Source organism: Aythya ferina (assembly GCF_964211825.1).
Source record: "Aythya ferina genome assembly, chromosome: 7".
Lineage (NCBI taxonomy): Eukaryota > Metazoa > Chordata > Aves > Anseriformes > Anatidae > Aythya > Aythya ferina.
The window spans coordinates 23612604-23624513 of NC_140302.1; the positions used below are offsets into that span (position 1 = coordinate 23612604).

An 11910-nucleotide genomic window follows, 5' to 3' on the forward strand; every position below is an offset into this window, starting at 1 on the left:
CGGACCCTCCCTCGTGCAAAGTCCAGGGCTGGGCAGGACGGGACAGGGGGGAGCTGGCCCCAGGGCCTCACCCCACAGGCAGCCTGAACACACCCCACATTCCTGGGGCACCAAAGAGAAGCCCCCCGGGGCCGACAGAACCAAGGGCAGGGCTCTCCAAAATCACTGCCTGCCCCAGCCTTTGGTGGCTGAGCGTGATCCGAGCAGGAGCACCAGCAGCCCTGTCCCACATCACATCCCAGGCTTGTCAGCAGCAGGGGACAGGGGAGGACAGCGCTGTCCCTGCACACACAGCCCCCCAGCACAGAGGGCTGGAGCCCCCCGGACCCCATCCTGCGGCAGGGAGCGGCCGTGGATGGGGATCCAGCACTGCCCCTGCGTGGCCACCACGGGAGGTGCATGCGGCCCCAAAACCTGCCCAGGGACAGAGACACGGCTCCCACAGAGCCCTAAAAACCGTGCCCGTGTCCTGGCAGAGGCGCTCACCCCATGCCGAGCCATTGAGGGGCTGAGACAGGCACTCCAGTGGCTCGGTGACCCCCATCCTGCCCCGCTTATCCCAAACACCCTGACCCCAAAGTGCCCCCCCCGTGGCAGCCACGCTGCCCTGGGAGCCCTGAGCACACGCGTGGCCCTATGAAGGAGGAGACGAGGCAGCGCTGCTGTTTGGGCATCCACATTTATTATATGGCTGGGGCAAGCCAGGGGCTTGCCTGGGCCCCTCCGATCGAATGGACACGACCCGTCCTCCTTAAATATTGATTATAAAACAAATTTTTTTCCTTTTTCTTTTTCTTAAAAACCTCATCTCTCTCTCTCTCTCTCTCCATACTTTTTTTGTCTTTTGTTTTTTTTTTTTGTTTTGAGTACAAAAGCGGGGGGCGGGCGCTCCGCCGTGCCTGCCGCTACCTGCGGAGGCTGCGCTGTGCCTGCCGCAGCAGCGTGTCGAAGTCCAGGGAGTCGAATTTGCTCTTGACGGGGGCCGGGTCGAAATCCTCCCGGTTTGAGTCTGCAAGACACGGGGAGAAACCCGCCCTGAGCCACGGGGATGCTGGCAGGGCTTTTGCCTCCTCCTGCTCCTCCCCACCTCGCTTCGCCCGCCGGCCTCCAAACCCAGAGCTGGGCTGGCAGGGGGCGGACGGAGCCCGGCCTCCATCACGGGAGGGACGCGGAGCTGGGAAGGAGAGGATCCAGGCTCGGGGAGAGCTGCACGACTCACCCAGGTCGGCGTAGTTCCTCCTGCAGAACTGCCGGCGGCCGCCGAAGCAGAGGTCGAAGGGCTGCTCGTCCGGGCGCCGCAGCTTGTGCCCGCTCTCGATGGCAGCGAAGGCTTCCTCGGCGTAGCGGTAGGTGACGAAGCCGTAGTTGTCCCTGCAAGGGCAGGAAGGAGCTGAGCCACGGCGGGGCTGCGTGTGTCCCCCCCCCTCCTCCTCGGTTGGCAGCGCGCTCAACGCAGCTCTCACCCCTCGGAGCGGAAATGCAGGGTGCACTCCTCGATGTCCCCGAACACCGAGAAGCGGTGCCGCAGCTCCGAGCGCGTCATCCTGCTGGGGATCTTGCCGATGAACACCACCCGACGCTCCTCCTGCGGGCAGGGGGCACCGTGCCGTGAGCTGGGACCTGGGGGGGGGACCCCGGCCAGCCAGGCTCGAGGGCTCGGCGTCTCCGAGCCCCTGCATCGCCACCCGCCCCCCACCACGAACTGGCCAGAGCCTCCCCGCGGCGCTGCCCGCGTGCCCACCGCCCCACTCACTATTGCACGTTCCTTCTGGAGGATCCTCTGCCTTTGGTAGTGGTCCTGTGCGTCGTAACTGTACCTGGCAAGGCAGAAACCCGACCCGTGAGCTCCAGGGTGCTGGAAGAGAGCGATCCCAGGACCAGGACGCGGGGGAGATGCTCGAGGAGCCCCGCTGGGAGGTTGGGGCTCCCCTCCCCGCAGGGTGGCCGTGCTTACCGTCTCCTCCTGTTACTCCTCCTGCGGGGAGAAGGGGACCGGGACCGGGACTGTCTGCGGGACGGGGACCTGGACGAGTAGGAGGAGGAGGAGGAGGAGGACGAGGACCTGTCCCGGGACCTGCCACACGACCCACAGCTGGAGCGGGAGGAGGAGCTGTGCGAACACCTTGAGCGGTACCTGGGGGGAGGACAGAGACAGCTCAGCACCGAGCCCTCCCTGTGCACAGCACCAGGCGGTTCTGGGGAAGAAAAAGACCCCCATCCTCCCCAGAGCACCCAGGGTGAGCCAGGCTATGGGAACACCTGCCCGAGTTTGCCAGGGGATGCAAAGGCACCGCAGAGACATTGCTCGGCACGGCCCCAAAGCCTGCAGCCTGCGGGGAGCAGCCTCACCAGGCACAGCCTTCGAAGAGCAAAGAACAGGCACCGGGGAGCCACACAGCGTGGCCACAGCCCCACAAGGACCCACAGGGACCAGGGCTGCTGTACCCAGCTCCACGTCGTGGGCTGCAGCAGCTCCCGGGGGACAGCAGGTCAGGATGGCACCGTCCACGGGGACATTTCTGAGCACAGGGCCAGCTGTTTGCTGGATAACCAAGCCTGGCACAGCAAGTGCCCAGGCTGCATCCTCGTGGGGTTCAGCACCATGTGCTTGTCCTGATCTGCTCCAGCCCCCACACCTACCGGCCACACATGGAGGAGCCCTGCGTGGACAAGGCCCTGAGGCCCAGCACCCTGGGACGTCTCCAAAACCAGCTGAGCACCCAGGGGAGAGTGGCAAGGGAGCCCTCACCAGCTCCTCCCAGCACAGCTGGGCCAGGCTGCAGGGGGACATCGCCCAGAGGCACGAGGACCCCAAAATAAAGGAGACCACCTCGATAAAGAGTGGCCAAGCAAGGTGGCTTTCTCCTCTGCTCCTGCTGCCACCGTGGCTCACCTTGTTCCTACGCCCAGGGCTGTGCCAGCTCCTTGGCACAAATGCCACCGCCTGCACTAAGAACACACAGAAAGCTGCCAAAAGCCACGGCACAGCCGAGGGCTTGGACTCGAGCAAGCACTTTGTGGTGCTCCAGGAGGGGTGAGAAGCCCTGCCTAGGGGTGAGGCTCAGCCAGATGCCAGTGTCACAGCAGCTCCCCGGGTCCGGGTCTGGCACCCACAAGGAAATAAAGCTCCTCGAGCGGGTCTAGAGGCATCTGGGCACCTCTGCCAAAACACCAGGCAACGCCCAGAGATCCCCACCACTTACCTTCGCCACCGCTTGTGCGGCGGGGACAGCGACCGTGACCGGGAGCGGGAGGAGGAGGAGGAGGACGAAGACGAGGACTCGCTAGCTCCGTCCGAGCTGGAGCTGAAGGAGCGGCTGGCACGGCTGCGGCCGGCCCTCCAGCTGCTGGCCGAGGGGCTGGGCGAGTCCCGGGGTCTCCGGTAGCAGCGCAGGGACCTCTTGGCAGCAGCACGGCCGGGCTGGGCGCTGGGGGGCCGCAGCTCCTGGTCCCGGCAGGGGGAGGCAGCTGGAGACAGGAGCACCGAGGTGGGGGGGCTGCTGCAGCCGGCGGCGGCCTCGCTGGGGACGCTAGTCCGATAATCCAGGGGGGCCGGGCTGGCCGCCCCCGGGGGCTCCTGGCTGGGCCCCCCGGTAGTGTTGGGGGCCGCTTTGGGCTGCTCCAGCGTCCGTTTGGTTAAGGAGGAGATGGGTTTGATGGTGATGTCCCGGTGGTGCTTGACGTTCCAGCGGGAGCCGCTCTCGGTGCCGGGGGGCTGCGTGCTGCTGCTGCTGCTGCCCTCCGGCCGCGCCGTGCCCGGGATGCAGTAGTCGTGGTCCCCCGAGCACACGTGGCTGGGGGGGGGCGCGGGGATCCTCCCCGGGAGCTTGCTCTGGGGCAGAGGTTTGGCTTTGGCGAGGAGCTTGGCGGTCCTCTGGCTCCCCTCCTGCGGCGCGGGGACGGGCGACTTGGTCTTGGCCAGCAGCGAGACGGCGGGCAGCGGCTTCCAGAGCTGGTGGGGAGGCGTCGCCGGGGGGGTGAGCCCTGGGGGAGCATCACACAGCGTTCAGGGATGAGTCCAGGTGAAGCAGAGAGGGGAGCTCACTGCATCCTGCCCAGCTGGGGACCCTCACCCCAGCCCCAGGGTCCCCTCCCGGCAGCCCCAGCCCCAGGACAGCCCCTGGTGGGGCACGGGCAGCCCCCCCAGCCTCGCTCCTGGCCTTTACCTGCCACGTTGGCCAGCTCCGAGCCCTGCAGGCCGTCCGGGGGCTTCCTCTCCGGCTGCGTCTCGGCCCTGAGAAGGGGAAGGGAGCTTGGTCACCAGCAGCCACCAAAGCCCACCCGTGCTCCCCAACGCTGGGGCTCACAGCAACTTGGATCCGAGAGCTGCACGGATGCAGCCTGCGCATGCAGACATCCCCGGACTCACCCCGTGCTCCCCGCCGGCCGCCTGTCCTCGGGGGGCTGCGCAGGAGCCTCCTCCTTCTTGGCTGAAAGAGAGCAGGGGGTGAGAGCAGGCAGGAGGGCAGGGGACAGGCCCTGCACGTGGGGGCACAGCAGGGAGAGGTTTCCCAGCCCAGCCCAGCTCCCTGCGGAGCTTTTCCCTTCTTCCCCCCAGTGTATTCCCACCCCCTTGGCCACCCTGGAGACCCCCGGCCGCTGCCACAAGGCAGGATGGAGACGGAGGCAGACACACCCCAGGACAAGGCACCCCCGCGTGGTGCCACCAGCCCAGGGACACAGAGGGGACCCTGCAGGGGACGGCGCGCCGCATCCGCACCTTCAGACTTCTCGAACTGCTCCAGCAGGCTGGACAGGTCAGTGGCTTCAATCCCTGCGCCAGGAGAGAGAGCACGACTCAGGTGTGCCACCACCAGCCTCCCGAACGCACGGGGCGAGCCCACGGGCGCAGCTTTCCCCCCTCTACACCCCCCAAAACCCGCCGGGGAGCGTCGGCTGGACCCTGCCGGGTTGGCACTCACCGATCTCGCTGATGAAGGCCCGCACGATGTCCTTGCTGCTGTCGCTGGGCTGCGCCGGGCTGACGAGCGGCTGGTGCCTGGAGAGGCGTGCAGCAGGCGGCTTGGCGGGCAGGCTGCCCTCCCGGCACGCTTTTTGGGGTGGCACCGCAGCCTGCGGGGGGGACTTGTGGCCGGGCGGCTCCTCAGGGGGCTTCTCCGCAGCCCCCTTGGCCTCCTCTGTGGGGTGCGTGCCAGGGGACCCCGCAGCGGGGCCAGCAGCAGCTGACACCTCCATAGGGCTTGGGGTGACCACCTGGGGGGGCTTTTCTGGCTGGGGGGCTACGGCTGGGGGCTCCTCCAAAGGCTGGGGGGGCGCAGGGGGCACCCTGTTGGGCTGGGCAGCCGCTGGAGCTGCCTGGGGGGCTTTGGGGAGGGGGCTCTCCCCTGCCAGCCGTGCCTGCCTCCTGGGGTCCGACACCCTGCTGGCAGCCTGCCTGGGCTGCCCGCCCGCACCCCCCGTCTCTGTGCTCAGGGGGGGCTGCACGGGGAAAGCTGGGGGCTCCGGGCAGCTGGGGGTGGGGGCCACAGGAGGCTGCCCATGCAGCAGGGCCGTGCCGGGGGGGGCAGCAGCCGGGAACGCAGGGGGTGCAGCGCCCTGCAGCGCGGCTCCGGGGTCCCCATACGCCAGGGGAGGCACTGGAGGGGGAATGGGGATCCCTGGCCAGTAGGATGGGGGGGCCCAGCCCACCGGGGGGCCGTAGGGGCCGAACGGTGGCGGGGGCGGCAGGGCAGGGGGGGGCCAGGCCATGGGTGGGGGCGGGAGGCCAGGCACCATGTGGAAAGCACCGGGGGCGCCGGCGGTGGGCGGCGGGGGCAACCCGTGGCAGCCCACGGGCTGCGGGCCGAAGCAGGGCCAGGAAGGCACTGGTGGGTACAGGGCATAAGCACCCGCGGGGGCTGGGGGCAGCCCGGGGGGGGCCGCCCCGGCAGCCGGGGGCACGGGGGGCGCGACGAAAGGCAGCGGCGTGGCCGGAGGCGGCGGGGCCGAGGCCGGCACCGGGGCCGGAGCCGGGGCTGGGGGAGGTTTGCTGGCAGGAGGAGGCGCAGCGAGGGGGCTGGCGGGTTTCTCCGGGCTCTTCTGAGCCCCGTGCGCCTCGGGGGCCGGGCAGATGGGGGACACCAGGCAGGGGATGTCCGCCAGCTCCGTGGGAGGCTCGGGGACGCTGGGCCACTTGCTGGCCGCCTGCTTCTCGCCCTCCTTCCTGCCGCCCGGGCTGGGCTGGCGGTGCTGCATGCGCATGCGGTACTCCCGCAGGCTCAGCGCCTTGGGCTTGGCTTCTCTGGGCAGGCTCTCGCTGGGCTCCGTCGCCGGCAGGCTCTGGGGGGGCTCCGTCCCCGTTCCCTGCTCGGAGGCAGCCTCCACCACCTCTCCGCCCGCCTGCGCCGTCCCCTCGCCCTCATCCCGCTCCTCGGGGCTGGGCTGCGGCACCGCTGGGGGCTCCTCCAAAACCTTCCCCAAAACCTCCACGGTTTCACCCTTCTCTGGCTCCACGCTTGATGTTTCTCCCTCCGGCTCCTTCAGCGGCTCCGGGTGCTCCTTTTTGGCCCCCCGTGGCCGGCCGCGTGGCCGCGGAGCCCGCTGTGCTCGCAGCTCCATCCCGCCCTCCTCCTTGGCGCGCTCCAGCTGCCGCGCCAAGAAGTCCGAGACCTGCGGCGAGGGTCGCGCTGCCCGCCGCGGCCGCCCCGAGCGCAGGCGGTGTGCCACGCAGTCCCTGCCCGCCCGGGCCTCCTCGCTCAGCCCTTCCTCCGCTTTCTTTTTCCGACTCTTCCTCGCTCGCTCGCGCCCGCGCCCCTTCTCGCAGCCCTGGCGCTTGCCGCCCGCCCCCACGGCCTCCGCCGGGGCTTTGCTCTCCAGGATGTGGTTGGAGGGCTCCTGCCCCGGCTCCTTCTCCTCCTCCGTGCCCTTTTCCTGCGCTGGCTCTCCCGGCAGCTCCTCTGGATGCTCGGGGACGGGCTCCCCGCTGTCCTCCGCGCCCAGCAGCTGGGGCTCCGTGCCGGGGAAGCCGGGGGCGAGGGGCTGCAGCACCACGGGGATCTCCACGCTCTCCCCCTCACCGGGCACGATTTCCAGCAGGACGGGACCGCTCAGCAGCTCCTTGGCCACGGGCTCAGCCTCGGGGTCCAGGCAGACGGTGAAGGTGGGCAGGCAGTAGGGGTGCATGGACTTCACCAGCTCGCTCAGGGACACGTCGCCCGTGTTGATGATGCAGGGGTCCTCGTGCTCCTCGGGCACGGCCTCGGCCCCACTCACACACAACCCCGCGGGCTCCACGCTGCCGTCCAGCTCCGGGCTGGAGGCAGCCTCCTCCTCCTCCTCCTCGCCGTCGCTGCGCTGCGGCAGGGGCTGCCCGCGGGCCCGCAGCCGGCCCTGCTTCCTCTCCCCCCTGGGGGTGCTGCAGTTTTGCTTCTTCGGCCCCGCCGGCTCCTCGCGCTCCCACGGCAGCTCCACGTCGGGCTGGGGAGAGGAACCAGAGCTCGCATCAGCCCCCGTGGTGTGAGGGAGAGCAGAGGGGCTGTGGCACAGCCGTTTCCTTCTGCTCCACGGGCACGGCCACCTCCAGCTCCCCCCTGCTCACCTTCCCGGATAAAGGCACGCTGCCGCCACGGCTCGGGGGCCGCAGCCCCTTGGGGTGCTCCGGGGCAGGGCTCTCGCACTCCAGGGCCGGCCGGGACAAGCTGAGAAACTTCTGAAACTGAGAGAAGGTGAGAGGGGGTGAGGCAGAGCTCCCCGGGCGTTTCCCACCTCACCCCCTGGACACCCAAAAACACCCCACAGGGCACCCCCAACGGGTTTTGGGGTGGGCTCACCGAGGGATTGTCCCGCTCCCGAGGCGAGGTGAGCAGCTCCGCGTCCATGATGGTGTCGAAGGGGGACAGGGTCTCGTCGTCCGTGCTGTCCAGGATCTCGGTGATGGCCGTCAGCAGGGACAGCTCGTTCTGCGCGTCCAGGCAGGCCTTGCTCTGCCCAAGGGGCACGAGACAGCTCAGAGGGCGTCGGGGCACGGCCACCCCGAAGCCCCCACCCCACAGGGGCTGCAGCGCTGACCCCAAGCCACCCCATCCCGCTCCCGGGGCCCCACCTCGCTCAGGGAGAGGTCCTCGATGATGGAGATGACGGAGGAGTCCAGGTAGTTCTGCATGGTCCCCAGGATCTCCTCGGCCTCCAGGATGGCTTCTGCGTCCAGCGACGCCAAGTTCAGGTCGTCCTCGTCGAAGGAGAAGCACTGTGGGGGCGAGGGCAGCCAGCTCAGCGCCGCGAGCATCGTGGGGACATCCTACAGGCTCTGCCCAGCACCGGTTGGGCTCCAGCCCCTGATCCTAAAACCCTTTGGGGTACCCCAGGGGCCACCACACCTCCCACTGATGCCCAGAGCTGTCGGGGAGTTTTGGGGCTGGTGAAGGGGAACCAGGCAAAGCGACTCCCAGTCCCACGCTCCTCTCGTGCCCGAAAGGCAGCGGAGAGGCAGCCTGGCCCCACACCCCACAGCCCTCCTGCCTCCAGCTCCGGCGCTTCGGCTAAGCCCCAAACATCACAAAACTCACACGAATGTGCAGGGCTCAGCAGCAGGGCTCAGCGGCCGCCAGCGCCAGAGCCAAAATCCATCCCCCAGCGCCCCGTTCCCCCCCGGCCCCCCGCCCTGGGCGTCCCAGCGAGGCCGGATCCTGCCCTCGGCCAGGTGCAGCGCACGGGCCAGGACTGGAATTCCCGTCTGCAGCCGGGTTTGGGGCAGAGATAACAGGGACGGGCGTGATAAGGGCACCAAGGACGGAGCCCTGGGAGCGCCGGGGGGGAGCCGCCAGCCAGCCGGCCTCCCCCAAAACACAACGGGGGGCGAAGCCAGGCTGGGAGAACCCCATCCCCATGGCAGCACGGCCCCGTCCCGGCATCTCCCGGCCCTCCCCGACTCCTTTGACTCAGCACCTGGCGAGGAGGCCCCGCAGCTCTGAGTCACCGGCGGCCGCGTTCCCCCCGGGACTGCCTTTGATCCTCCTGGGGCCGGGCACCTCCTCCTGCCCCGGCCGCCAGCGCCGCGTCGGGGCGGGGGCACGAAGCCGCCCGGGCTGCTCCCATCCCTAAAAACAGCCCCAAACAGCCCCCAACGCCTCCCCTGCCCCCGCTTTGTGTTTAGGGTCAGGCACCGTGGCACCCTGGGTGGACGTGAGGCATCAAGAAGACACCCACGACCCCAAAAGGATATTCGGGTACGCCACCGGGGTGTTTAACCCGCTGCCCTGCTACCCGAGCGCCCAAATCGAGGGCTCCACGTGCACGCCTCCATCCCAGCTCCTTGTGGGGTGAGCGGGGACCCCACAGAGCCACGCAAAGCCCCGGGGGCTGTCAGCGAGGACACGCGTGCCCTGGGAGCCCAGGCGAGCTGCCAGGGCGGGGAGAGCCGCGCGGGGCGGCCCCGGCAGCGGGGAGGATGCTCGGAGGATTCCTCGGCTGCCTGGGGTTAGCGTCACGCAGCGCCGCGCCGCTCGGCCCCAAAATCCTGCCGCTCGGCCCCAAAAAACCTGCCGCACGCCTCGCCCAGGGAACGCGGCCAAAAGGGTGCGGGGCGGTGACAGGAGGCTGGCTTCTCCCAAAAAGCTGATGTCCTGAAGTGGTGGTAGCCCATAAGCTGGACACTAAAATCCTGACAGCCCATAAGGTGGTCCCTAAAATCCTGATATCCTAAAGTGCTGGTGTTCAGTACGGGGGTCCCAAAATCCTGATATCCTAAAGTGCTGGTAACCCCATAAGCTGGTCCCAAAATCCTGATATCCTAAAATGCTGTTAACCCCATAACATGGTCCCAGAATCCTGATATCCTAAAACCCTGGTAGCCCATAAGCTGATCCCAGAGTCCTGACATCCTAAAGTGCTGGTAGCCCGTAAGCTGGTCCCTAAAAACTGATATCCTAAAATGCTGGTAACCCCATAAGCTAGTCCCAGAATCCTGATATCCTAAAACGCTGGTAACCCATAAGCTGGTCCCCAAAACCCTGATATCCTAAAGTGCCGGTAACCCATGAGGAGGTCCCAAAACCCCTAAAATCCTGGTAACCCATAACCCGGCCCAAAACCCCTCACTACCCCAACCTGACCCCCAAACCCCATACCCTCAAACCCCGGCACCCCACAACCCGACCCCAAAAACCCCCGGTACCCCAAAACCCCGGCACCCCACACCCTGCCCCCCCAAACCCCGTTCCCTTTAAACCCTGACACCCCACACCCCACACCCCAGCGCCCCCCGGTGCAGGACACCCCCGTTTCGCCCCGTTTCCCCCCGTTCCCCCCGCTCCACGTGGAGCCGCCGCCGCCCCGGCGGGAGCCGCCCCGGCCCTCCACGTGTCACGGGCGCTCCCCGGCCGCCTCCTACCTGCAGGGGGCTGCCGGCGCGGAACGGGGCCGGCCGGGGGGCGCCGCCGGGACACGGCCCCCGGGACACGGCCCCCGCCGGGCCCCCGGCCCCGGTCCCGGCCCCGGTCCCGGTCGCGGCGGGCCCCGCTCCGCCCCGCCGCGCCGCCATCTTGGCGCCTCCGCTCCCAACGCGGCCACTGCCGGGCGCGCCACGTGATCGCCGCCGGCCGCGGACTACAACTCCCAGCGGGCACCGCGCGGACAGCACCCCACCCTCCCTCCCTCCCTCCCGTCCCCGCGCGGAGCGTGCTGGGAGAGCACCCCTTCGCTGCCGGCGCGGAGGGAGAGAGAGGGGGGAGATGGGGTGAGGAGGCACGGCCAGCGAGGGGGGCGGCCATCTTGGGAGAGGGCGGGCGCTCAGGCTTCGCCGCCATGTTGGCAGCGGGCGAAAGGCTGGAGGGGGGGGAGGTGGGCGGGGCCGGGTGGCGTCAGTGGCGGGAAGCGCCCTGGTGGGGCGGGGCGGGGCGGGGCGGGCGCGCATTTTCCCGCGGTGCCGGGTGCGCGGCAACACGTGGGAGGGGGGCGGGAACGCACGGAGACACCGGGACCGGGACCGGGACCGGGACCGGGACCGGGACCGGGACCGGGACCGGGACCGGGACCGGGACCGGGACCGGGACCGGGACCGGGACCGGGACCGGGACCGGGACCGGGACCGGGACCGGGACCGGGACCCGGACCGGGACCGGGACCGGGACCGGGACCGGGACCCGGACCGGGACCCGGACCCGGACCGGGACCCGGACCCGCCTCAGCCCTCGTCCGTGCACCCTGAGGTCCCCCGAGGCCGATCCCTCGTGCCCCCAGCCCCGTGTGGTGTGGGTCCTGCTTGGGGGTTAATGGGCACAGCCAGCGAAGGAGAGCTCGACCCCATGCGATGCTCAGAGGGAGCTCAGTGAAGAGGAATGCCGACCCCAATCCCACCCCGACAGGAGCAGATGGGCTGGTGGCCGGCCTTACTGCGGGGAGAGGGGCCCGGCAGGCAGCTCGGTGTGCCCGGGGGCTGCCCTCTTGTTCTGCCCCCATTGCTGCCCGGGATGATCCAGGCGGTGCTGTGCACAGCATGACCTGGGCCGTGATGGGGTTCTCCCTGCCTTGTGGCCCTGCTGTCCCCGCAGAGGGCTGTGTAGGGCGCAGCGGGTTCCAGCTCCCCGTGCACGCCGCCAGCCTCCTTCCTTCCTGCCCGCTGCTCTGCGGCCGCCTGGCCCCGGCCCCCCTACCCGCTGCCGTGTCCTCAGGGGACCCAGAGCCCCCACACGGCCCTACTGAGGGCCTAGGGCTGCATTGGGGAACGGCACCCACCCCATAGTTGCATGGGGGTGTGGGTCTGGGCTGTAGGGCTGTGTGTGGGGTTGCCTGTATTGGGGTACCGGTCTAGTTTGTTGGGCTGTGTTTGGGGTTGGTTGTGTTGGGGTATGTGTTTTGGGTGTTGGGTTGTGTGTAGGGCTGGCTGAATTAGGGTATGGGTCTTGGGTGTCGGGTTGTGTGTGGGACCAGATGAATTGGGGTCTGGGTCTGGGCTGTTGGGCCGTGTTTGGGGCT

General features: G+C 69.0%; 1 protein-coding gene across 1 annotated transcript; it reads right to left on the reverse strand.

Moving 5' to 3' along the window:
• Nucleotides 1–660: 660 nt before the first annotated feature.
• PPRC1 (PPARG related coactivator 1) lies at nt 661–10492 on the reverse strand. The gene is made up of 14 exons (XM_084526577.1): nt 10328–10492; nt 8042–8185; nt 7770–7922; nt 7538–7654; nt 4923–7416; nt 4721–4774; nt 4370–4430; nt 4167–4234; nt 3204–3984; nt 1955–2134; nt 1754–1817; nt 1464–1585; nt 1220–1371; nt 661–1009 (listed from the first exon to the last, which is right to left on the reverse strand). Exons 1-14 carry the CDS (start codon nt 10475–10477, stop codon nt 906–908), a joined length of 4644 nt encoding a protein of 1547 aa, XP_084382703.1. The 5' UTR covers nt 10478–10492; the 3' UTR covers nt 661–905.
• Nucleotides 10493–11910: the final 1418 nt, after the last annotated feature.

Excerpts from the sequence above, each read along its gene's own strand:
- PPRC1 (XM_084526577.1), bottom strand. The coding sequence starts at position 10,477 with ATGGCGGCGCGGCGGGGCGGAGCGGGGCCCGCCGCGACCGGGACCGGG. Across the intron at positions 4,775-4,922 it reads GGCCTTCATCAGCGAGATCG|GGATTGAAGCCACTGACCTG; the intron begins GTGAGTGCCAAC and ends CTCCTGGCGCAG. Across the intron at positions 2,135-3,203 it reads CCGCACAAGCGGTGGCGAAG|GTACCGCTCAAGGTGTTCGC; the intron begins GTAAGTGGTGGG and ends TCCTCCCCCCAG.